At 40.9% G+C, this 27030-nt stretch overlaps 1 protein-coding gene across 1 annotated transcript in view; it reads left to right on the top strand.

The window, feature by feature from the left end:
• ODAD2 (outer dynein arm docking complex subunit 2) overlaps positions 1-27030 on the top strand; it is a 1637397-nt gene that overhangs the window by 1158767 nt on the left and 451600 nt on the right. Inside the window, exon 16 of the mRNA XM_044066670.1 lies at positions 25171-25285. Coding sequence (XP_043922605.1) covers positions 25171-25285 — 115 coding nt within the window. The remainder of the gene's footprint in view (positions 1-25170; positions 25286-27030) is intronic.

Raw genomic sequence — 27030 nt, 5'->3', positions numbered from 1 at the left:
ATATGTTGCACATCATCCAGTACAACGGATCCATGAACCGAAACAGCAATGAGAAATGCAAGGTTTGGGTAGAATGACGTTGACCCTTATGTAAGAATTTCTAGAAGAAATCAGAAGTGAGAAAGCTCTACATAACATTTATCTACGAAGACTGTTCAGGATGAAGAAATAGAACTATCACCAGTTAAACAGAGAAATGCAACCAAAGATAAAATAAAAAATAAATAAAAGATGGAAAAACAGAGAATTCCTGAAAATATATATTTGTATGTAAAGCAGAAGAAGTACTTTACTTACTGAGGTTAGTATACCTGGAAAGAATGTACAAAGCTAGCACTAGAAAACTACAAGAAGAAGAAAAGGAAAATAAAATTTAAGGGAAAAAAGTAAGGGTTTGTGTTTGGTAAGAGTGAGTATTAACTAGCACTTCAGGAAGAGCAGACTTACAAAAATGGAGTAGAACGAGCAAAAAATTAACAGACAGATATGATGGGAAGACAAAAATCAGAAAACACAAGTTAGGTAAGGAGAAGAGAGTTTGCTTATGCTGCTAACTAGTATTGCACAGGTGAAAAAAAAACTTGGAAGGAAAGAGATTACTCAGCACAGAGCAACAAGAAAGGGAAAAAGTATGGTAATCAGTTATTTTAAGTAGTATGAAATTATGCCTGTGTGCTTGTCAGGTGACTAGCTTCTTTGGCGGGACTAAGCACTAAGGCAAAATATAGATCAAACAGTTGAGACTAGGAAGAAAAAATATCTGGAAGATGGCATGAAAGGAACAACTTTGGTTATGGGATTAATAAATCCTGATTCGCTGTTGTGACACTGATGTTACATCTGGCAGTATGAATTCAGAGTTTCAGGCCGTCTTTGTTTTTTTCATAATATAAGAGTATCAGACTCTGTGGTGTTGGGGTCTCAAAAATACATATAACTGTACACTGGAGCATATTGTCCATTACCACACTGATACCACTGATGTCATTTGTTCACAACTATGTTGACACTTCTAAAAGTAGACTCAGGAAATAATAAAGTAGAAATGATGTGATTGCCATTTGTCAAATGACTCATGCCAGCTTTCAGTACGGATGTGCAATAAGCCTGTGCTGACAAAGTACAGAAAAAAAACTTTTATTTCTTTTAGAGGATGACCTTTATTTCATACCTGTATAACAAATTTTATTCACTAAGCATAATGAGTCGCTCATCTTGCTCCTATGTGGGGTCTGGTGCTATACCAGTGAGTTAATTGTCAGCCTGCATGTAGCTCTTATCTAACCTTTTAAAGAGTATTGCGTCCGTTTCTGTGACCTAGTTACACGCCATTTAGTGCAGTTGGAATAGGTGCAAACATTCTTCACAAAGGGAAATGATGTTCTTCAAGACTTGTTTTATAGTCATTGGCTACAAAAAGTCGATCTTGTCTCTGTATCTTACCAGCAGCTTGTTACAGAATACTTTTGAGTGAAATAAAGAAAATAATAGAATCCCTCTATTTTTGAAAACCTTGTATCTTCGAATATCCCTTCCCAGGTTGACTTGACAATAGGACACTCCACGTCGGGAAAAACGTGAAACAAGACAACATATCTCAAAGATGTATAAGTCTATGAAGTAAAGTTACCTTCAATCCGTGCCTTCATGATAGACCTTGATGACTGGAGAGGCGCACACAGGTTCCAACACAGAATGCATCCAATCAAGCTTCTTGGTGTCCATTAGGCTTTCGCCCTGTTGTTGTATCATAGTTCATTGAAAGATTAACATGATATTTATTTATTTGTTTATATGCAACTACTGAGAATATGAATAAAATAAAAACAACAGCATAAAAAGCTACAGATAAGTTATAGTAACTTAGCAAAGCCTTCAGTGGAGCAGTGCTGCCATTTTTATTACATTTCTTTGTCTGCGTTTCTTAACTGAGTACTGGACCATTTTAGACTCAGCCCAGGAGTACAGACTCCATAAAAGACATGACATCACACACAGAGATAACTACAGTATGGTTCAAAATTCAGTAGAAAACTTTATACCTCACAGCTAGGAGATTTCACCAAAAATACATGTAAAAGTAATTACAGTATGTATACAATATCAGTAGAAAACAGGAGAATTGACAATTAGGAGTATTTACAGCATATTTTCACATCAATTGATAAAGCAAATTATACTAGACATATCAGCATTTGTTTACATTCCTGGGAATGCAGATCCTTGGCCATAAAACCACTGCTTGTGAAGTTATGACTTTTGTTTTTATAGTGATATTGAGAGTAACTGTTTGAAAAGAGAAAATAAGGTCACAAAAATAAGGAATGGGGTTGGAGAAACAGTAAAAAAATCCAGATATTAACAATGAGGAATTTCAGTGAGGAAGAGAAGCAGTGACAGAATGCTTTAGCAAGGTTTTGTTATAAGGGTGGAGAGAAGATGAAGAAGAAGCAAGACTTTTCCCAGCTATCAAAAGTAGAGTGCTGGGAACATTCTATGAAACAGAAGATCAATATGAAACTGTAGTAAGCAATTTTGCTGGACTGTTAAAAGCGCAAGTCCTATCCAATTAAAATATTTTTTGTTCTTTATTTCAGGTGGATGTGGAACTGTGGTATGTGTGAGAAGGAAAATAACTCTTGGAAAATTTGCTGGATTGATTATAGGGACAACTTTTATTCAGTGAAACTAATATTGTTTCTGTTTGTTTCAGGTGGAGTGTTTTTGAAAAGAAATTGATGAGGCAGTATTAGGGTGGTATCCCGTCTTGAAAACATTTATAAATGGCAGCAAGTTGGAGGTATTTGTGAGGCCTTTTCTGAAGGAGATGTATCAGGTGACATCTTTGAGAAATCCTTGAAGGGATTCTCTCATTTTAGAAGTGAGGATAGACGAGATGTGGATACTGGTTCATGGGTTCATAGGTAGGTACTAGGCTATCAGCCCAAGGGCCTAGCCAACAAGGTTCCCTGGCTTACGCCACCCAAGAAAGTTAATTTCCTGTGCCCCTGTCAAGCAGAGCCACAGAAGTGATCCCCATGGTGTATTTCCTATTCCTCATCCACTCATCAAGATTTTTCTTGAAGAGTAATGAGGAACTTTGCTTGACATAGATGGGTAGCTTGTTCCAGAGTATAGGAAGTCTCTGGGACAGGAATCTATTCCTCCAGCATGTCCTGTTTATTGTGATGACAAGGTTTAGGTGAGTATAAGAGCTGTTTTTCTCTAAGCAAGTGAGGAAAGTAAATATAAAAACAGTTTTCCTCTAGGTAAAGAGGAAGGTTGAGAGCTGTAGTAATTTGGCTTATTTAGTGCTAACAACAAGTTCTGAACAAGCGCTGAACACGAATAAGCAAATTCAAGTGCTAAAACTAAGAATCTGTACCTGGATCTTGTGGTAGATAGGCTACCTAGTGCTTACCACTCCCACTGATAAGCTAGAATGATTCCCTCCAACACAGAAAGGCGTGGGGGTCTCATAAGCTTACAAACAGTCCTGGATACAGGAAATCTGTATCTGGATTAGACTAGTTACAGGAAAGGTGGGAAATGAGCGCAAATGTGGGCTTTTAAACCAGAAAGTTGAAAGAGATGGAAAAACTGCCCAAACGGCCAATAAACTACAATTTCTGGGCCAGAAACCACTCTTGTGGTAGATAAGCTACCTAGATCTAATTTGTTTGGGGGGGGGGGTAGTGATGGGGCATTTGAATTATGAGAGTGGAGGTTATAGTTGTATTGTCTGAATATGAGGTGATTAGCAAAATGACTGGTTGGCTGTTCTTTGGTGAATTTATAGAGGAGGCATTCTACAGATCTGTCTTTATTTTATTGGAAGCTATCTGGCTTTGTTAAAAGGAGGCCTTGGTTTCTTGCCTAGGAGAAAGGATTATGAATATGCAGATTTTGTCAGCAATTGTTTGTAGAGTTTTGAGTTTGTTTAAGATCCTGCATAAATTAAAGGGAAGACCGTGTTCAAGTTAAACCATGAGAATCACTTTACTTATTGCTGTTTTACTTTCTTTGGCTTGAAAATACAGCCATTTCAAAGCCAAGAATAGAAGTTTGATTGTCTTTGGTCTTGTCATCTCAGTGTGAGCATTGACATTTATCTTCTCTCCTAGCCAAAAACCTTGGTATCAGAAAGAAGTGACCATTTCTGTGGTAGTGCTTGAGTAGATATTAATTTGACAGTTGCTTGGACTGTGTAAAGCTATTGGGGTGTGCCAAACAGCATGGCTTTTTTTTAATAGGAGTTGGTTTATTTTAAGACCAGAATTAAGGTCCTTTATTTCTTTTTCAAGTTGCAACTTGAATATATCTTGGGAGTGATTAGACATATAGATGACCATATCACCTGCAAAAAGAAGTATAGGCAAAGAAGGAAGATCAAAGAAAAAGGTTTTAAATGATTATGGCCAATAGAAAGGGGGATTGAACAGATTCTTAAGGTACACCTTTTGAGATGGGGCTGAAACAGGATGTGAGAGCCCTGCCTCATACTCGAAGTTGCTTGTTAGAAAGAAAATGGCTGAATCATCCTAAGGCTTTTTCATTTATTCCTGTTGCAAGAATGGTCTTAGTAAATGGGTTATGGTTGACTAAGTTGAAAGCTTTAGTTGGATGGACAAATACTGACCTGGTTAATTTGCCTGTTATTCTTATTTAGTAAGCTGTCATTTGTGAGGGACCAAATTACTGTTGGACTACTACTACCCATCCAAAATCCATGCTGGCAAGATGAAAGAAAATTGTACGGTTTTATATTGGTTGAAAGCTGGTTGAATATTACGTTTCAAAAGTTTTTCATAGAGGACAGTATTGAAATTATCATTTAATTAGAAGCTATATTTGGTGCAGCCACTTTAGAAAGGGATGAGACTATTGAACGCTTCCATTTTGTTGTCATGATGTTTTGTGTAATGGCTTGGATAAAAATGTGGTGGAAGAGCTTAATTAGGTGATTTTTGCTTGCTTAGATAAATATATAAATAAGCCTAGGATGAACATTGCCAGGTGTAATGGGGTCATCCTCTTTAATATGTTTTAGATGGTATCGTGTACTTTCTTCTTTGTCTGAAGTAGAAAGAATGAAATAATATAAATATGTTTTGTTTGTTTTTTGTTTTGGATTTGCTCCTCTTCTATCAAGTTTCCCTCCATGTTAACTGAGCTGACTCATTTGTTCCTCCAGGTTCATTCATCTCAGGAGGTAAGGGTGGTGCAACCATGAGTAGCACCCTCTTTCTGAATCAGTCCTGGATTTTTCCCAGACTTGCTGATTTCATCACATGAGGTTGGTTGGGCAGTGGGGTGTGCCTTGACATCTTGTGCTACCTTGGGCCTTTATCCATCATCCCACACCGCACCCCAGCCTAACATTTTTTCATAGGTTCATATAGGCTAGCCGCCCTTGTGGGCCATTTTAAGCCTAGCCAATTTCCTTTGGTGAGAATCAAATCCTGTACTTATTGTCTCTGAGGCAAACACCATAACCATTATGCCAACCCCCAACTCTGAGCACTACCAGAGTTCAGGTAGACAGACATCCAGAATGTGGCATCCATTAGCGGGAAGAGCAGATTCATCAGATAGACAGAAGAGAACACTGGGAGCTGTCCCCTTGGACATGCCTGAATAAAAAACTACTTTCCTCTAGACAAGTGAGGAAAGTGAGTATAAGAGCTGTTTTTCTCTAAGCATTTCTCCCTGCCTGTGCTTTCAGTTGCCCAGGTGGCAAATTGAACTTGGGATGCCTGGGCCATAGTCCGGGCTTTAACCCTCTCTGCCACAGGTGTGGCAAAGGATTATATTCTGATAGTAATGCAGGAGCAAGAAGGGAGATGTTTGGTCAGATGGAGTGAAATGGAAGGTAGACTGTTTAGTTATGGGAATTCTTAAGGTCTTCACAAGTTAAATTATTGTTTTTTTTTTTTTGGTTGGAATAATATTGGGGAAGGGGGCATTAGTTGTAAAGAGATTTCCTATTAAAAGATTTACCTGCTTTCAATATTATTTTAGGCTTGGTATTTTGACAGGTGTATTGTAAGTGATGGGGCTTTGTGGCATATGACAGCTTTTTTATCTAGGTTTAAGAGATTTGTGAATTGTGTAGCTCTGTGGGTAATTTAGTGTGTTTCTAGCTGGACCACATGTCATGTCTCAGCTTTTGGAGAGCTTTGAGCTGTGGGTGGACCGGTCCTAGTTTTTTGTATTAAGAATATACAGTTAATAGTGAAGTATTTATCTTGTAGTTAAAAGGATGACTGCTGTTTTTGAGTTGGGACAATGCAAAACTCGTAACCAGTCAAAGGGCTAGTTTGCTAAATAATTTTACTGTTATTTTTTTTTTATTCTCTCCCCTACAGGACCAAGCCTTTTGGCTCCTCTGTGTATAACCAGTCAGCCCATTTGTTCCATGGTAGCAGGGGCTGGGACTTCCTAGGATAAGCAAGAGCCCTCCAGCTGGGAATCCCAATCTGCTCATCTGCTCTGCTGCAGGAGTCAGGTGGTAGTGAGCAGACTAGCTTTCTGATCCTGCAGGCCAGCTTATCCTGTCCTCTAGTGGAATCATCTTCCACTGGCTCTTTCTAGCTACACTATACACTGTCCTGTAAGGTGGGACTTGCCTCCACATGCTTAATTTCCCTTACAGTAAGTACAACTTGCCCTCAGTAGAGCATGCTCCCCAGGCTGGAGCTCCATGGGATCTAATACATACCTCCTAATGGTCCATCTCTATGTCACAAGCCAGAGTCGCCACCATCCCCAAGGATGGGTAGGCAGGCAAAGGTCATTCACTGCCATCCAACCAAGCCACTGTGCATTGCAAGGAGTGGAGAAATGGGGTATGTCTGCATGGACATACACAAACTTTAAAACATCAGTTCCTACGTCTAATGTCTGCAACATCACTGTATAGCACCCACACAGTCTAAGTCAGGCAAATTAGGATGTAGGACATAGGTAATTTGACAAACAACAGGTGCAGATTCAACCTACAGGCTTATCCAGATAAGGTCTGCACCAGATCCCTGGGCTCAGAAATTGTACATTTGGACATAGTATATCATCTCAATGGTGGCAAAGCCAAGCAAAGAAAGAATGGTAAATATTGATGTTTATACCTGTAGACACAACTCGCTATGTTAAACCCATTTAACATAGCAAAACAGTTTGTAAAAAGTAACGGAGATCTTGTTTTCTCCATTGCTTTTGCCCAGAGCTCTGATGTACTGTGTAGGCATACGCATGCGCAATACATCAGAACTGTCGGAGAATACCAGACAGCTGCGGAAGTGCAGCAAGGAGGCATTATACAATGCCATTATTTAAGAAAAATAATTAATTTTTTTCTTAAATAATGTCATTGTATAATAGCAATAACCCACTTCTGGGTATGGGTAATGCTAGATTTACCCACGGTTGGCTTTGTTTGGCCACTCGGGCTTCGCCCTCGTGACCAAACCACACCAACCGTGGGTAAATCCAGCATTACCCACACCCAGGCGTGGGTTATTGCTATAGTAAAATGTGATAATTATTTGGTATGGAAATAACACTTATTAGCTGATGGACAGCAGTGAAGACTGTAACTGTTTTTGTTTGACATACAGGCATTCTTTGCAGTACTGTTACCAGGGTGGGGGCTTGTAGGTGTTATATGTTCAATTGCCACTAACAGTAGTTGCTGCAGTCACAAAACTGTAGTTGCATTGTGGGATAGGTTTGGTAGGGTCCTGGAGAATGACTTTTTGACGACATCAGAAATTTATTTTCAACCTGTGTGGTGAATCAGTGAGGGAAGTGTTTGGTTACTGCCCTGGCTATTGTCAGGCACACTGTTTAAGTGATGATTTGACCTACAAACTATACTGACAAGCTGAACAAATACCCCAAGGGCACCCAGAACAAGTTGCATGTGCCTTAGTTTTTGAAGTTAATACTAGAAGCAAAGTCTTAGAACTGGTAACATTTGTATAAATGACATTGTTTTATTGTTTAGAGGTTTCAAGCCTGCGGAGGTTGATGAACCCCAGCAAGAAATGCTATAGGCACTAGATTCTGTTGGGGTACAAAAATGTTGCAAGTAACAATGTATCATTACTTCTACAATGGCAAAGTAGCGTTGAGTTCCCAAATCTCTCAGTGAGGTAACATAGAGATAATTCCATCTCAACTGGTACCAATGATGTTCATCATTAGATCATTGTTGGGGTAGTCCAAGTTATATAGGTTATGTCCTGCCAAGAAAATAACTAGCAAGCTTCCAAAGCTTAAAGGTTCCTTACATGTTCCCCAACTCCTGAACAACTTGAGGAGAGTGGTATAAAGTCAGTGGATAGAGTTCCATGCCCTGAAAATGTCTTGCTGTCAAAGTCTTCCCTGTGAGCTTGTGAGTGATCAGCAGTCAAATATAGCTACTCCAGTGCTGGGCAGATAAATACTCTGCTAGCAAATACCTTCCAATGTAACTGTTTGCGTGAGGAAAAATTTAATATTTATGGCAGAAATTGTTGGTAAAGACTAGGACTCATAATTTTAATGTCTGCCTCTAAAAAAATTACTTTAAAATGACTTTTAGTTGCAATTCACTGTGGAGAAATGCCTTTTAAAAGGTTATTTTTTTTTTGTGAGAGAACTTTTTTACTTTTCTGTAAAACTCTTGTAGCTATGACTAATGTTTTTTTTTTTTTTTTGGGGGGGGGGGGGTTACCATTACAAACTATACTGCAAAACCTGGTTGTATATCTAACTGTCCAAAGCTTTGCTACTCAAATGTTAGGCACTTTTTTCAGAAGAGATATAGACCAGGCTTCAAGCTGTTTAGTTCTTCCCTCCCCAATCCACAAAAATATGTGAGTTGTATGGAGTTTTCAAGTCAGCTTCCTCTTTGCCTGAATGACTGTGGCCATTTCAGGACCTTGAACTGCTCATTGATTTCTGTCGATTCCTCCGGTGTTGCTCCTGGAGAATATATTAGAACCTTGGCTCATTCGATTGCATATTGGAAAGGGATAGCCTGTAAAAGTATTTTAGAGGCTGATACATGATCCCTTGTACATACCTTTACAAGGCATTGCAAGCTGACATATTTTTCTAGTTCCTGTACAGGCTTTGCCAAGACCATTCTCCAAGACCTTCTGGATCCATATCTTTCCTCCTCTCAGTGTGGATAAGCTTTGCTAATCAACCCATAAAGGCTACTTCACCTGTGAGAATGATGAACGTAGTGCAGGTGTGTAATTTGCACTTACCCATAACAATAGATGTTCAAATTATTCACTGCTGTAGTAGCTGCACCCACGCTCCATCCCCCTTTTTTGTATACAGTTATTTCTTGGGATATAAAAGATTTGTTATGACTTGTTTTAGTGTTTCAGGTTGAGCATACTCCTCCTTATCTTTTGAGTAAGAAAGCCCTGAAGAATCTCCATGCTTAGATGTTCATAGGTCTTTACTAGGCTAATGTCCTCTAGGGCTCTTACAAGCCTAGTCATGCACCCCAAATCGTTTGGGTCCCCAGGTATCATCTCAAGTACAATAGTAGGCAGGAAGGTAAGGATTTGTAGTGGGAGTGTTAGGATAAAACTTTTCTTATTGATGACCTATATCCATGAGACATAAGGGCCAGAGCAGGGGTAAATTTGTAATTTCCCACCAAATTGTCAATGTTACGTTTGAACAGGGTCAAGCATGAACTCTGTTTTACATGGATGGGGAGCCTACTCCATAGTGTGAGGATCCATTGGGGCACACATCTGTCTCTCCAGCACAGTCTATGTTCATAAGAGATTACTAGGCTGATGGCTCAAGAGTCCTTAAAAGCCTAGCCATTGTTACCCAAATTTTACCTGATTTTCACTCCCTAAGGGCTAGAAGATGTCTTAGGTTTGTGCCTATACTTTTGAGTATATTACAGACTGCCCTTGTCCATAAGGGGACGTGTGCCACCCCAGGAGTGAATTTATGATTCTCTATTCATTGATTCATGTAAGAAGGTCAGGAAAAGGCTCTGCTTTATGTGAATAGGAAGCTTGTTCCAGAAAAGTGGCAATCTGTAAGACACATATCTGTTTCTCCAATATGTTTTGTTCGTATCAGAGTGCAGGTTTAGATCCTTTGATCTGGTGGTCCTCTTGCAGTTTGTCTTGTGAATTAGTAACAGTTCTATCAGTGCTGGATTTGAGAGTGCCTTGTAGGTTAGGCATAGATAACCTCTTTATAGTGAGTAGGAGACAGGATAAAGGGATAGGACTTTTAGTTGATCTGCATAGAACATGTTTACACTCTGTAATTTTTTTTTTTTTTTGCAAGAACCCTCTCAGGCTGCTCCAGCTGTTGCATGTGCCTGGTCAAGTACATTAAGAAGGTGCATTGTACTCTATTATTAGTCTGATGGGGACTGAGTACAGTCGGACCAAATCTCCTTAGATCTGGATGCCATGCCTTTACTTATAAGCTGTGTGCCACATAGAAGGACTTCCTTACAACTGTGGACACATGATGGTCAAAGTTCAGGCTACTACTTATGTATCTAAATCTCTCACATCAGAGTTGACTCTTATGGGTGTGTTATTAATGCTGTAATTTGCAGAGGTATTTAACTTCCCAAAGGGTACAATAATGCATTTTTTCACATTTAGTTTTAGGCCATGGTTCTGGCATCAATTGTTTGTCTGAGTCAGACCCTTCTGAAGGATATCTATTTCATTGGGGGATTCATTGATTGTCCCCATTTTGCAGTTGTCAGCAAACCTGGTCAGCTAAAGGGCTTCTACTGTAGCCTAGACTTCAGTGAAGTATATTCTGCACAGGAGAGGTCCCAGTACTGACCCCTGTGGCACACCCCACTAGTAACTGGCCTCTTGATGGATCTGGATTCTCCCACTCTAAGATGTGTCCTGTCTGTGAGCCTTTTGGATATCCATCTGGTGACTTAGAGATGCACGCCAGTTTTGTGAGTTTGTCTATAATACTCAAGTGGAGAATTGTGTTACATGCCTTAGACAGGTCAAGGTAGGCAGTATGCACTGTTTTACCCTTAACCATTGCCCTAGTGACTTTCTCAAAGAAGTCCATCAGATTGAGCAGGCATGACCTGCCCTTGACAAAGCCAAACATTGTTTAGGGGGTTTCCTATGTCGTTATTTATCAGGTCCATGATTATTTTTTCCATGGCCTTCTATATAAGACTAGACAAATGTATGGAGTCTATAATTTCCTAGATCTGTTGATGGTCCCCTTTTATGCAGAAGGATGACTGTTGCTGACCTTCACTCCACAGGGACAAAGCCATTAAATAGAGATTCTAGTGGGCTTTATAGGTCTTGTTTCAAGCTATTTAAGAGGCATCCTGGCATATTGTTGGGACCCATCGAAGCCATGTTTTCAGCTTTAGAGACTGCAGTGGTGACTTGTTCTTTGGTGATAACTGGTAGAGGAATGGTGGAGGGTATTTCTTGGGGGGTAACCAAAGGTGATGGGGAGGTGAAATTTGAGCTGAATTTATTGTCCAGCAGATTTGCTATATCTTTTGGCTGGGTATGGGTGATGCCATCTACAACTAATTCACACATTGTTGGGCGTTGCCTTTAGGATTATGGACATAGCTGAAAAATACCATCTGATGTTGTTAATCTTTGTTCATTCCTTACTGATGGGTTATCGGTTCCGTCCTCAGAACCAAGCGGGCCTCATACCAAGCTCATGTCAGCCAAACACTTTCAAGCCAAGATTCTACCTAGAATGCTCTGTTACCCCAGATCTTGTTTGCCGCGTTGCTGTACAGCCGTGTCAAGCCACTCTCTCTCAGCTAAGTGAACAATGGTTTGAAAGTTTCTATATTGTTAGTGCTTAAAAAGTTTTCAATCACTTACTATCTCTATACTCCTACCCTATCGTGACCTCAGACTCTCTCCCTATAGTTTTTCTTCCCTTTTATTACCTTTTTCTTACCTTTGAGGTAATTCTTCATTACCATCGTTGGTAATCCTTCTTTTCTCTCTTTTTACCCTTCTGGGTAGCTTTCTTAACTCCTTGGTACTGTTGTTGTTCTCCATATCATTATGTAGGACAAGAAAAGTAGTCTTGGTTTTAAACAATGTACAGAATGCGGCCATGAGTTACCGCTTTCTGATGGCTATGATTTATGTGTCTATTGCTTGAATGTCTCCCACCTTTCAGTGGATCCCCTATGTGGGATTTGTAGAAATGTTTCGACCAGGACTCTCAATGAAAGGAAGAACAAGTTAATCCTGAAAGGCCTCCTTAAAACTCCTTTATGTGAGGCGATCTCTGGGTCGGAGGACTTACCCCCTCCTGTTAAACCCCGTAAGAGGTGTTCTTCTTCCTCCTTGAGGTCGTTCAATTCATCTCCCTCAGGAGATTGCAAGGAGTCGACTCACAAAACGGAAAAGATTTTGAGCCCGGCGCTACCATCTGTGGCCCTTTCGACCCCAGCCCCGGCACTGCCCCACTTGATTCTTGCTCCAGCTATGTCCTCTTTATCGCCACCAGCACCAGAGTTCCCGGTGCAGACACTTAACGGCTCTGACAGTTTCGTTGCAGCCTTTATTGGCACCGTCTCTGCAGGTACAGTCTCCTTTGGCACCATTGGTGCAAACTCCTTCAGCCCTGAGTTTGATGATACTGTCCTCTACAGTGCAGACACCTTTGGCACCAACATGTTCTTCGGTGGAGTCTTTTTTGGCACCATCGTTACTGGTGCATACTCCTTCCTCGACGGCACTGTACTCATGGGTGCAGACATTTGCCACACCGCCCTTTACGGTGCAGACACCTTCGACTTCTATGGCACTGCCTTCATCGGCGCAGATAACCTCAACACCATTCTCCTCAGTGCAGACACCCTCGGTTCCGAGCTCTGCACCACACGAACTAGCAAGGAATAAGGATTCTCCTTCCTTGGATCCGTTTGTTGGAACCCAATATAGCACTTTTCTAGAAAGGCCAGAATCACCTTCAGGGTTCTTTATGAGGTCGACCAGGAACCTCTCAAAACAGGATGTGTTGTGGCTTGTTGACCAGTTGCTTGTGGCCAGGGGTCTCTGTCAACCATCTAAAGCTACGTTCCCTCTTCCAGGTGACCGGATTTCTCCACAGACCCCAATGTACACTCCTCCTTGGACTTCCATGGAAGCATCGAAGCCCCTTCATCCGACAGCAGCTTCCCTTCCTCCGACCCCAATAGTGGGCCTCACTTTGAAGCCAGAGTTGTCCTTGTGGCCCTCAGTGCACTGGGCATCAGGATCTTCTCACGCTAGTGACTGTGCCATGGGGGAAGGCATTCTTGTTTCCACGCCAATTTTTTCTATGGCATCCTCCAGCAATCCTCCTTCCCTCACGCTCCACAGCCCTCTTGAGAGTCCTGGTCTGGGGGTTGGCTCATCAGAGCAGGGTGTGAACCCAGTTCCGAGGTTGTTGTGCTCTGTTCCGGGCTCCCATCCCTCTTCAGGTAGTCTGGCCTTCCAGGCCATGGAGAGGGCACTTGCCTTCGCTGGCAAACCCTCCTTGTTGGTGTCCTCCCCCCCTCTGTGCCATAACTGTCACAAGCCACAACCACCGGACACCGAGCACAAGGGCCTCAGGTTTCTCCCCCTCAGGAGACCCCTTCTTTGCAATCTCACCCAGAGCTCCCCACTGAGGAAGTCCCTCGCAAGGTTTCGTGCAAGAGGAAGCACATGGATTTCACTGAGGAGTCTTTGACCGAAGATACGGACTTTGATATGGGGAAGGGTCCCCATGGTCACCCTCTGATGAGGTGTCCATTGGTGACATCCTTGAGATCCTAAGACAGAGTCCTCCAACCCTTCCTCAGAGGAATCCATATTCCTTCAGGCCTTTCCTGCCCGGCCCCCTACCTCCTGGGTTACCCCGACGGCCGATGAGCTTGTCCAGCTCATCGTCCAGCATGCATGGAAGGCTCCTGACACCCTGGAAACTATACTGTGGAGGCTTGACAAGATCTTATCTCCCCCAGCTGAGCATCCCCATTGGTCAAAAGGTCTTCCAGTAGATGCCATGGTGGTGGCGGCTGCAACCAAAAAAGACTTTGCAGAAGAGAGCCAGACTGTCCAGCCACCCAACAAGGTGTCCCAGACAAAAGACAGACTCGGGAAGCATTTGTTTGCTTCATCAACCTTCGCTGTAACGTCCTTGAACTACTTAGCACACTTTACAAGGCTCCAGAGGGACCTCAACCAACTCTCTGAAACTTTGGCAGGAGCTGTTTTTGATGAGGTCCGTGACAACGTAGCTTCTCAGATAGCGACCCTAGAATCCATATCCAAGTCTTCCATGACCCTTATTTCACATGCAACGGCGAGCGGCAGGTGCAGGTATAGTCACAAGACAACATGCCTAGATGCGCCTTTGCGAATTTGCGGACTCCTTTAAGGCTTCCTTTAGGAATGCCCCCATCAAGGCCGCTTCATTGTTTGGCCCTAAGGTTAAAGATACTCTGGCAAGGTGTGAACAAAATGGTAAGACCCTATCTGCCATCACTGTCTGACACTCCACTCCTCAATGATTCTACTCCAGAAATCAGAGGAGCGGGAAGATGTGGCACAGAAAATCACAGGGCTCTTTCCATGACCCATGTGCTGAGTTCTCCCCTTGAGGCACAGGGGAGAAACTCCAATGGAAGACACCCCTTTTGGGGCAGGGGAGGTCCACGAAACTGGGGTTCCAGAGATTCTTTCTCTGGGCAGCCCTACCAGCACTCCTGAAGCATTGCCGACTGCTCACCTCTGGAAGTGGTCTGGGTTGTTTTTCCTTGTACCCCACTGCCTGGCAAAACATAACCACCGATTCTTGGATACAACTGATAATATCCAGAGGCTATCGCATCCCCTTCCATCTCTGTCCCAACTCATCCAGAGACTTATCCGATGTCCCACCCAGTCAAAGGGAAGCAGCAGCACACAAAATCCGAAAGCTGCTACAAAAAGAGAGTCATCCAAACGGTTCTCCCAGATCAGATAGGATCCGGTTTTAACTCAAGGTTCTTTTTAGTGCCAAAAAAGACAGAGGAATGGAGACAAGTTCTGGATCTCGGCACACTGAACAAATTTGTAAAAAGAGAGAAATTCCAGATGGTCACGGTTCAGTCTATCCTTCCACTGCTGGAAGAAGATGATTGGATGTGCTCTGTAGATCTTCAGGATGCGTATTACCATATAAAAATGGACAAGCGCTCAAGAAGATACCTCTGCTTCCACATAAGAGCCAGTCACTACCAATTTCGAGCACTGCCCTTCAGTCTTTCTACAGCCCCAGAATGTTCACCAAATGCATGGTGGTGGTCATTGCTCACCTGCGACTTCAAGGATTCCAGGGGTTTCCATACCTAGACGACTGGCTCCTAACCGCCCCCACCAAGCATCTATGGGAAGAAGCCCTAGACTACACTCTTCTCACAGCCCAATGCTTGGGAATCACTATAAACTGGGAGAAGTCCAACACGACCCCAACACAATCTTTAGAATTCATCAGGGTTCTCTTGGACACAAGGAATTGCTCCACATCTATTCCTGGGTCACAGACTTCAAAGAATAAGACAACAGGTTCAACTGCTACTCTGTCACCACAAATCATCTGCTCAGTCCATACTCCAACTCTTGGGGTCAATGACAGCCTCAATTACCATTGTTCCTTTGGCCAGATTCCACATGAGACTTCTCCAGTGGTAACTTCTCACTCAGTGGTACCCTCTACAACATCTTTTGTCCTTTCAGATAAGTGTAACTCAGAGATGCAAGCAAGATTTACTCTGGTGGATGTCTCAAAATCCTCAACAATGGTCTCACCCCTTCAGCCCCCATCAGCCAAAAGCCACAGTGACCACGGATGCCTCCCTGATGGGATGGGGGGCTATGTCAGGGAAACTTGGTCCAAGGCACCTGGTCGGAGACAGAGGCCCATTTGCATATCATTGTCCTGGAACTGAGGGCGGTGCTATTAGCATTGCAAGCAATTCCACTCCATCCTTCCATTAGGGACTATTGCGATCCAATCAGACAACATGTCAGTGGTCTGGTACATTAGCAAGCAAGGGGGCACCAGATCTTATCCATTATGCTGACAGGCCTTGAGAATATGGCAATGGGCGATTGCTTCCAACCACTTTCTAATTGCACTGTACATTCCCGGGAGCTCCAACATGATTGCGGACAAATTGAGCAGGTGTATTCTACAACTTCAAGAGTGGTCCCTCAACCCTGTGATAGCGGCAAGAATTTTCAACAGCTGGGGCCAACCTTGCTGTGACCTATTTGTTTCCCCATCCAACTACAAGTGCAGCAACTACTTTGCTCTGATCCCCCCTCAGGGATAGTCACCGAGAGATGCTCTAGTCCACGCTTGGCCCTCAGGTCTGCTTTATGCCTATCCTCCTCTTTCCCTCATCTCTCAATTTCTGAAGAAAGCATGGCAGTTGAAGAGCAAAGTGATCACCATTGCTCCATATTGGCCTCGACAAGTTTCGTTCCTCTTCCTCTGGCCTCACCTGCTAGATCGATCATGGATCCTCAGTCCATCCCCAGTGTTGATCTCCCATCCGCAGGGTCTGACTCACCCCAATCTAACAAGCCTGAAACTGACAGCTTAGCTTCTCCACTTCCTATGATTGCCAGGCAGGATAACCTCTCTTTCCCGGCACAGTATTCTCATCGCATCTCATAAATCGTCCACCAGGCTAATTTATCTCAGCAAATGGAAAAGGTTTTCATTATGAGCAGCGAATAAACAATTGGACACCTTGTCAGCCCCAGTTTCGGTGGCTTTAGATTACTTATCACACCTTTTTCAATTTGGGGTGTCAGTCTCTACTATTCGTGTTCATTTAGTTGCCATTTCTAATTTCCACATTGGTTTTCAGGACTCTTCGCTCATGTCATATAGACTCATTAGGTTCTGACGAAGTCTACTTATAGATAGATGAGAGCACTTAACTTTATTTTTTTAGTCCATTTTGTATGTTATTAAATAAACCAGTACATTGTTTTGGTACAGAGAAGCACCTGTGAATTTTTTCCGCTTATAGCAGCGAACTGAGCATTGGATACTTTTTATTTTCTTGGTTGACTTTTGCTGAGAGTAGTGTGCAGTCACATAGACTCTGTAAGACTTTCCTTGAAGTGTGTTTTTCACCTAAAACCTCCCTTTAGAGAGCCAGTACAACCTTGGGATTTGGCCTTGGTTCTACAAGCCCTAACAGCTCCCCCTTTGAACCTGCATCTTCATGTGATTTAAAGTACCTCTCTTGGAAAACTTTGTTTCTGGTTGCAATCACATCGTCCAGACATTTGTCAGAACTTCAAACCTTATGCATCAAATGTTCATACCTTATTTTCCATAAGGATAGAGTATCACTGAGAATTAATTCTTTCTTTTTACGGAAAGTGGTGTCAGAGCAGTCTATCAACCAGTCTGTTGACCTCCCAGTGTTTTTTCCTAATCATTCTAACAAGGGACAGTATTGCCTGCATTCCCTGGATGTTCACAGACAAATACGATTTTATCTGGACAGAACAATATCTATCCATAAATCAGACCAACTATTTCTGGCCTTTTCTGGACCAAGGCTAGGACATCCGGTTTCAAAAGTTACATTGCCATCATGGTTGAGAAATTGCATTACCTTTGTCTACAACAAGAACAACATCACCTTGCCTCACAGAGTGAAAACCCATTCTACAAGGTCTATGGTAACTTCAGCAGCTTTCCATGCTAGGGCTTCCCTCAATGATGTTTGTTCAGCTGCGACTTGGGCCAAACCCCATACTTTTATCCTTCATTACAAATTGGATTTGGGCTCCAGAGGTAGAGCTTCTTTTGGTTCCATGGTGCTCAGGAATGTCCTTCCATGAGGGCCACCCAGGGATACAGGTAGCTGGGGACTCTGTCCCATCAGTAAGGAATGAATGAAGATTAACAACATCAGATAAAGAAGTTATGTCTTACCATAACATTCCATATGTTTTGTTGATCTTCATTCATTCATTCATTCATTCATTCATTACTCCCCACCCTCCATTCCCCTCCAGAGGTTCCTGGTAGATCTCATATACCCCTTTTTTTTGTAGGTCTGTTATGACCAGAGGTAGCCTCTACTTTTGTCTGTCAACTTGCAAACTGAGGTCACAGGGAGCAGAGCATTCTTGGTAGGATCTTGGCTTGAGAGTTTTTGGCTGACGCGAGCTTGTTATGAGGACGGCTCGGTTCTGAGGATGGAACCGATATCAGTAATGAATGAACGAAGATCAACAACACAGATGGAATGTTATGGTAAGACATAACTTCTTTTTATGATTATCCTTAGCTTGGGAGGCTATTTTTACCTCAAAATTTGCTTCTGAAGACTTGGCTAATCTCCTGATTTGCTTGTTTAGACTAATGAGAGAGTTGTTGCTATGTTGTGCACATTCTCTCTTACTTCTAGACAGGATTTTCTTTCTTTTGTTGTACAATCTATTTATACCAGGGGTTGTTTTTGCAGTTTGTCCTAGGCTTAGTTCAGTCTGGTACTGCTGTCTCTATGCAGTTGTTTATATGGTAGTACAGGGCTTTTTTGTAAGCCTCTGCATAGGCTTCTGTGTGTTCTCAGTTTGGGGGAGCTCGGAAATTGGCTAAGCTGTCACTTAATAGGGGGTGGTTTGCCTAAGAAAACTTCTTAAGGGTTTTGGGGTTAGGTGGGGGTTTCAGTTTTATGTTTATTTCAAGGGTGACCACTATGTGATCTGATTTAACTAGTGAGGACATCATGCTTGGGGATGTGCAACCCTCTGCCATATTTGTGAGCACCAGCTCTAGGATATTTGTAACTCTATTGAGAGTGCAGACTAGCTGCTCCAGGGCATTTGCATTGACAAAGTCTAGAAATCTTTAAGCCTACATGTTAGTGGTTGTGTATGCTTCCCAGCTAATTGAGGGGTAGTTGAAATCACCCAATGATATGGTATTGGGCAATGGTAAGTGATTCGAGTAAATTCAGGTATGATATATGATTTTCTTGGTTCATGGTGGGGGACCTGTAGCTACCAAGGTTATGGTAAGGAATTTTTCCAATGGTTAGTTTGACATGGAGTGGCTCAAGTGTGTCATATTGTTTGACTAGTCTTGCGGTGAGCTTATCCTTTATATGGATGGATACATCTCCACCTTCTTCCATTCCGTGTGCAGTGGGTGGTCAGAAAGTGTGAAAGGCATTATAGCCTTGCACTTCCTGGGTATTTTCCTTAGCTTTGATCCATGTCTCAGTAACTGCACATATGTCAGCGTTGTCGAGGGTGAGGAATACTTCCAGGGAGTGTAGTTTTTTGTTGAGACTTCTAACCATACCGCAAAACTGTCCAGATTTCTGCAGAATGTTGAGATTTTTGTCTCATATTTTTGGTCTGTTTCTCATGAAATTTGTGTATTTTTACAAATCATTGAGGATTGAAGTCACTAAATAATGACACACATTTGAGTTTCAGACTTTATATCCTTCAGTAAATGGATGCTAACACAAATCCTGTTATTCTAGCAAATTTCTAAGTTTATAAGAACAATATTTAAAATCTGTCCGTAATTTTGGTCCTCCCATTAATTCAGGCTTTGTCCATAGTTCTTGTGCTAAGAGAATGAGGGATATGCTCCTAGTGTTGAGCAGTAATACCTTCAGCTTATCCTGAGTAGATTTTGCTGTTTTGGAAGGTATGTGTGTTTGGCAATGCCTAAAATGTGCAATATAGGGGTGGATAATGGTTTGGCCAATATACAAAAGCCTAGTGGTGACAGGTGAAGTCCATCCCTGGCAAAGCAGCATTGCCTGTCAATCATGGTCTCCCAGGTTGGCAAATATCAGACCCCTTTGGAATGACACCAGTAATTAAGCCAATTATTAAAGTCAGTCGTTTTCTTTTGGTATTTGTAGCATCATCCTTGGAGATGGTAGAATGCTGATCAATGCGAGACTCGTATCTACCTGTGACAGACAATCTGAGAGCTCATTAATATCTCTCTTCATATGGTCCAAGGAGATAAATGTCAGGCCATTTACACCCTCATGGACTATGACAGAGTCATACTGGCACTTGAGGTTTAGTGACATGAGTGCTTGCATGATCTGGCCAAAACTGCCCCCCCCCCCCCCCGATAGGCAACTAACTGTAAACTTCTTATTCAGCCTGGTGAGAGGGATGTCAGTGTGTCTCATAATAGAGTTTCATACAACCAAAATATTGGGTTGCGTGGTATTAAGCCTTATGGAATTGGTAGTTGAGACACCATGAGATGTAGTTTTATGAGTTGTCATGTTTTGATGCATGCAGAGTTTCTGAAGACTGTGTCTGAGAAGATTTTGAGGTTTGGGTAAGTTGCATGTGAGCACCTCTGCATATGTGTGTCTATGTCTGATCCTTTATAAGTGCGATGAGTATTGTGTGTGTCACTGACAACCTGTTTGGCATTTTTGTGCCCATGTGTGAGTCTTGCCTGCAGTGACATTGTTTAACTACATCTCCCACATACTGTATTCTTCTGTTTCAGAATTAAGTTGGTGTCAGTGTACATGAGGCAATTGCTACATTGCTTCAGGATGCTCATATCCACCAAGTTAAATGCAAAGATAGCAGGAAAGTGCCTATCCATTGCTGCAGGTTCTTAATATGTGCTTTGCAAGGGAATAGAATGTAGGGTGTCTGCAACCATATGACAGATAATTGCTTACTTAGTGTAATCTACAGCTAACCTATGCAGTGATTCTGCCCAGCAAGCAAACAAGTTGCTGTTTGATTAGCAGTCATTATGAGCACTGTAATGTAATCTAGAGAAAGCTAAATACTGAAATGCTGCTCAATGTGCACACTAGTTGCTCCTTGAGTAATGCAGAACTGTGGAAAATTTCAGAGAAGTTTTTATAGGGAAAAGTACAACTTCTAGTGATTGTGTATAGAAAGAGCACCACTAACAGCAGCTGTGCAAAGAGTGGTGTTGGGCAAACAGGAGGCTTATATACAAGCAGGAAAAAGCTAATTTTAAAGTAGGTTTGCCCAGAGGCCAGTCAAGTAAGCAAACAGTAAGCATTCCACTAGTAATTCCAAGCTCAGATAGGTGAAATCAGCCCTTTCCTGCTACATCTGACCCTCTTAATTGGTGCCCAGGTATTAGGGAACCACAAAATAGATGCCTAAAATAACTGAAAACAACAGATGTAATGTATTTAGACTACTACAAGTGAAGAACAACAGCCCTTTCAGCAGTGGAAAAATGCAATATAAAACTCTAAGCAACTTCAGGAAAAACAATAAATAGCACAGAAATATTTAAGAATGCAGTGAAAGCAAGCAATACAAGTGCAAAATAGTAATTTTGTTTTTCTTGCCAAGGATTGCTTCAGATGCAAGCAAAATCTCTCAAGCTCTCTGGTGCCTCACCAAGAGAGAGCTGCTTTGAATAATTGAGCAAAGACTTGTGCAAATACAAGGCTTATATACAAGCAGGAATAGCAAGTTTTAAAGTATGTCCTTAGACCAATCATTTAAGCACACAATAAGCTTTCCACCAGCAATTCCAAGCTCAGATACTTGAAATCAGTCTTTGACCCTCTTAATGTAAGATGACTAGTTTGGAGCAGAAGTGCTAGGGAACCACACAAAGAGATGCCTAAAAGTACTGAAAATAGTAGATACAGTATATTAAGTGTACTATAATTAAAGAACAGCATCCCTCAAAGCAGTGGAAAAATTCAACTTAAAACTCTATGGAAGTGCAGGAACAACAATAAGTAGCACAGAAATCTTTGAGAATGCAATCACCAAGCAATACATATGCAAAATAATAGTTAATTTTGTTTTTCTTGACAGAGGTGACTTAAGGTATAAGCAAAATCTCTCAAACTCTGGCAGCGTCACCAAGTGATGAGCAGCTCAAAATAAATTAGCTTGGCTGCTGATTTTCACACCACAGGCCTGACCATGTGGCAGTCATAGTGAAAGTGAGAGGCAGCCAGACCCTTTGGAATCTGTTCAGTTGTATCCTGGGCAGGATACAACCCACATATACTGTAAAGACTACTGCAGCAATGAGTAATTTTAATATCTGCTGTTATGATTAAGTGCAACTTGCACTATATTTTCAATTCTAACAGCAGTTGCTTTCTGGCAACTGTGTTTTGCTTAACATATTTGGTATGCCTAGTTCATTGCCTGATTTGTTGTTCAATTGTAAATCTAATTTAAATAGATTAACTAACATCATCTTCCATCTCTTAAGTGCCTTGTGAAAAGACTTCTTGAATGTGTTTCACAAGGCTTAATAATCTAATCTGTTTCCACCTGAACTTCTTTAATATAAGTATTTTCTTGCAATTTCTCACATCTTTTCATTGCTACAAATAGCCTCTTTTCTATCTGACAGTATCTCATTAGTGCATCTGTAAATGCCATTGATTCTTATATAACTGGTCTTTTCTCTTGCAAGAGTACAGTTCCAATGCCATTCTGACCAGCATTTATATACTGGTTTATTCCATCCAAAACCCCCTTTTCATATTTTGCTCATGGGGTTGTGGTGTGACTTCAACAGTGAGAATCATTTAGAGCCAAGGTTTACACTGCCAGGTGGCTAGACCTGCCATAGTACTTCAACACCACACATACTCGCGTGCACACTCACACTATGGCCAATTTAGAGTGTCCAATCTACCTACTGAATATTTTTGGAATGTGTGAGAAAACTGGAGCAACTGGAAGAATCCCACAGGAACACAGGGAAGACATGCAGACTCCACACAGATGGCACCCCAGCTGAGAATTGAATTGGGGAACCTCTTGCTTTTAGGCGACAACACTATCCACTGTGCCAATGCTGCCCATACTGGCTTATTCATTTTGAAGTATTTTAACATTAGTGCATCTGTAAATAGTGTCCAGAGCACTTCAGAACTCTTTTCTTGTTCATGGTTCCATTCCCAGGCTGCACTGTGCTCCCAACATCCCTGTAATAAGTGCCATTTTATCTGATGTGTTGGGTAAGAACTTTGCAAGATACTGCATCATTCCTAGAAATTCTTGTGATGGTTGTTTGCCTTCTAGCTTTGGAATGTTCACAATTGTTCTGGCTTTTTTCTTTATCGAGTTTTAATTCAACTGGCATCAGAATGTGATCCATATTCAGATTTAGTCTTCTTACTTTACATTTGCTTTCATTTAACAGAAATGGTGTTTTAATCTACATAGCAGAGAAAGCCATTAACCTAGTATTGCATTAACAGCTCAACAGAAAAGGAAAGCACTGGGGGTTCTGGATTCAATTCCCAGACAAGAGCCAGTGTTTTCTTTTCTTGTTAAGTCGTTAATCTATTTAGCAGCTGCATCAGTATATTATCTTGCATGTCTTATTTCTCACCTATGCTAGTAAATCATCAGTTATGTTTTAATACCTAGAAACAAACAGTCGACACAGGTTCGGCTCTAGATTAAAATGTAAACCTTTAATATATCACAAGTGCTTTCACAACTGCTTCATCAGGTGTATTAGTTTCTGGATATTTTGCAGTTGTTTTCTTGTGGACACAGGTATCTGGGAGTTGGTGGTTTCTTTTTGTGATGTTTTAATACCTTCCAAGCCTTTGGTTATCTGTGAAGCAGCTGTTTGGAGAATTTTGAGTTCTGGTGAAATATGAAATGGAAGTTTTAGGTATGTATATTTTCCTAATGATATATAGTAAGCGTATATATAATTTGGAGGTTTCTTTATCTTGCTTTATATTGTCTTGTGTGTGGTTTGAATCTAACACTAAACGAAATTTACCTTGTGGCATTTTTAAGACAACTTCTTTAAACTGTAAGCAATGAGTGATGCAGTCTATCTCTAGCATATTGTTTTTGTTCTCTCTCTAGCAGGCTTTCATCACCGATATCCTTGTGCCCCTCCTCAGTTATTTAGGGTCTATATTAAATCAGCGAATGCTAATTTATCGACCCCATGTAAGCGAAAGCTTACAATCCCAAACACTCGGAACAGCGATTTATTTTTCCCCGGGGGGGGGGGGGATTGCTGTTCCACAAAAAAATAAATAAATAAATAGAAACTTCAAAACATTACACCCCCCCCCTACTTAAATATACCAACTCAGAGATCGCACTACAGTGACGAAAAAGGCAACGTAACAGAGGCGGCCAAGTAATTTCTTTCCCAGGGAAAGAAATCGCTTATATGCCATTTTGCTATTTTGTGCTTTCAAGTTCGATCAAAACGCATTTGAAGGATTGTGTCGTTGATTATGTAATAGGAAGCCGTTATTTACACCACCCTCTCTGACTTAAATGTATGGACTGGCGCCCCATCCTCCTTGCTTAGAAGCAAGCAGAGAGCAGATCAGGTTGTAGTGTTATGGCAGCATCCTGAAAGCTGCTGAGGGCTTTTAAGGTATTCAGTACCTTCAAGGCTTCTTTGCCAGCAGTAGGTAGAGATGTGTCTCACTGTACCTTTTCAGGGTTCTTAGCTATTCTGTCACAGTGAGGAATAATTCAAATTTCTGAATGCAAATCTTCCTGCTAAGTTCCTTGCAGTGAATGTATTCCTGGTGACTGGAGCATTTCTTCAACTGAGAATTAGTTGGTTGTACTTTCAAATACTTAAGTCTTTAAGTAGATATATTTTCTTTTTTTTTTTCAGAAGTAGTTATGTACCCTGTAATATAGTATTGTTTTTCAGAATGTTCTGTAAACAACAGAAACAATGTTGATGAGCTTCTATACTTTGTGAAATGTTTACTCAGACTTTCTTTCTAAAAGGAATGTGTACCACATGACATAGCTGCATGAAGCTAGGCATTGGCATGCTTAAAGTTCTGCAGTCTGTAAAATACATTATTCAGAATAACTTACCTAAGCTCCCCAATGTACTTTCGTTCTTTCCCCCACACACACACACACACACACTTCATTCTAAACCAAAAGGCTTCTACAGGAACAGGAGAATAATATCTGTAAGATAGAAGAGATGCATCAGATAATGATCTGTACTTGACCCCAGTACTAGAATATGATGCCTGGGTTTGTTTGCATTTTATGATTTAAGTTTTTAATCATGTTGATGATGATAACTATAATATTTTTAATCTAATGTCAATTTCCTAATTTTTCTTTTCTTTTTTGTCAGAATTATTGACCAGCTTGATGGTGTTCGTCTGCTGTGGTCTTTGTTGAAAAATCCTAATCCAGATGTACAGTCAAGTGCTGCCTGGGCTATCTGTCCTTGCATTGAAAATGCCAAGGTATGACTATATACATAATTTGAGCAGTGTACATGGTAGCCTCATAAGAGTATCAGACTAGATTTTTAAACACTGATTCACTGAATTGATACAGAAATCATATTTTAAGAGCTCTTTTGGTCATGTGTCATTTTCATTTCTGAGACTGGCATCAGTAACACATATCTGCCTATCTCCAAGATTCAGCAGTTTCAGACCCTGACATTTATGTTAGGTGTGAGGGATATAGCCCTCATTTTTGCCAAGTATGTAATCAAAACTTACAAAAGACCGATGATTAGTTCTGTTTTACATGAAATGTAAATTTTCATGAATCACTCATATCGAAATAGGGTTTGCTGAATTATAGTTCAGCAAGTTATCATTCATGTAACTTAGACTGATCATATTTTACTTGAATAAGTAAATTCAGAACTCTGACTGATAGTCCCCTTCTTACTTGTATTTACCATAATTAATATCTGCTGTCATTTTGTAGAAGGAGACTTGTTTTGTAAATATGTGTGTACATTTAATGCAGAGTAAATTGCTTTTAAAAATTTGGTATGCAAATACTGTTAGAAATCAAACAAATGATCTTACAAACACACACACACACACACACACACACACACACACACACACACACACACACAAATACAAACTTTGAGGCAGTAACTTAGAAAAGGATATACATTTAGATGGTATGCAAAAACAAAAAAAGTAAAGTGGAATATGAGAATAATTATTCAGGTGGAGCTTGAGGTTAGCAAGTAATGTACTTAATGAAAAAAGCAAATAATAAGGTAAGAAGAATACTGACATGCATAACAAGAAGCATAACCAGTATTAAATAAAAAAAAGTTTTATCCATTTATATAGACAGCAATAACATGTTATCAGGAATGTTGTGTGCAATTCATAGATTCATAGATTAGTACTAAGCTAACTGCCCTTGCAAGCCATTTTAAGCTTAGCTAGTGAGACTCAAACCCTGCACCTAGTGCTTGTAAGGCAAACACCTGAACCATTAGGCTACCCTCCTTCTCTTTAGTAGGACATAAACAGGATAAAGGCAGTACAGAGGAGATCAACAATTGTCTGGTTGTCATCAGAAACTATTTAAAGTAAGAAAAATGAAAGAGATTTATTGAATAGTTTTGAAGAAAGGAGGTGAGGGAATAAAATAGAAATATTTAAATATTTTAAAGGAATCCACAAAGTTTAAGTGAGTGTACTCTGTCAGAAAAGTGATAAATAAGAATAGGTAAGCAAATGTAGGCTGCCTGTTGTGGAGCAGATCCCATATATGCTCTCCAAATCCAGTAGAGTGGCTGGTTCTCTTAGGGATCAACAAGTAAAAGGAGAAGGAAAACCCATGTTGTTCAAAGTAATCCACTGTTATTTTCCTGCGGGCAGACTCAGACTAGTATATCCACATTCTCAAAATCAAGTAATGAAAACACAAAGCAATCCATCTTTGTTGCCTGATTTATTTAAGGTAATGAGTGCTTTTGTCTATCAGACTTCATGTGAGATACAGTGTTTCTTAAATCTACTGGAAAAGCATAGTGGATTACTTCAAACAAAAAGTCTTTTCTTTTTCTTACAAATAAGATACAATTTATACAAAAGGTTGAGAAATTAACAGACAATGGGTCAGCAGTTTGCAGCTAATCCAGAAGATTAACAAATAGACAGAATAAATAGACCTTTGTAAATTGACTTTCCATTTTATTTTCTCATTTTTTTCTAACCTATTTTGA

This window comes from Protopterus annectens, chromosome 3.part1 (genome assembly GCF_019279795.1).
Source record: "Protopterus annectens isolate FY-2018-M chromosome 3.part1, PAN1.0, whole genome shotgun sequence".
NCBI classification, from domain to species: Eukaryota; Metazoa; Chordata; order Ceratodontiformes; family Protopteridae; genus Protopterus; species Protopterus annectens.
This window is presented reverse-complemented; position numbering and strand designations above follow the sequence as displayed.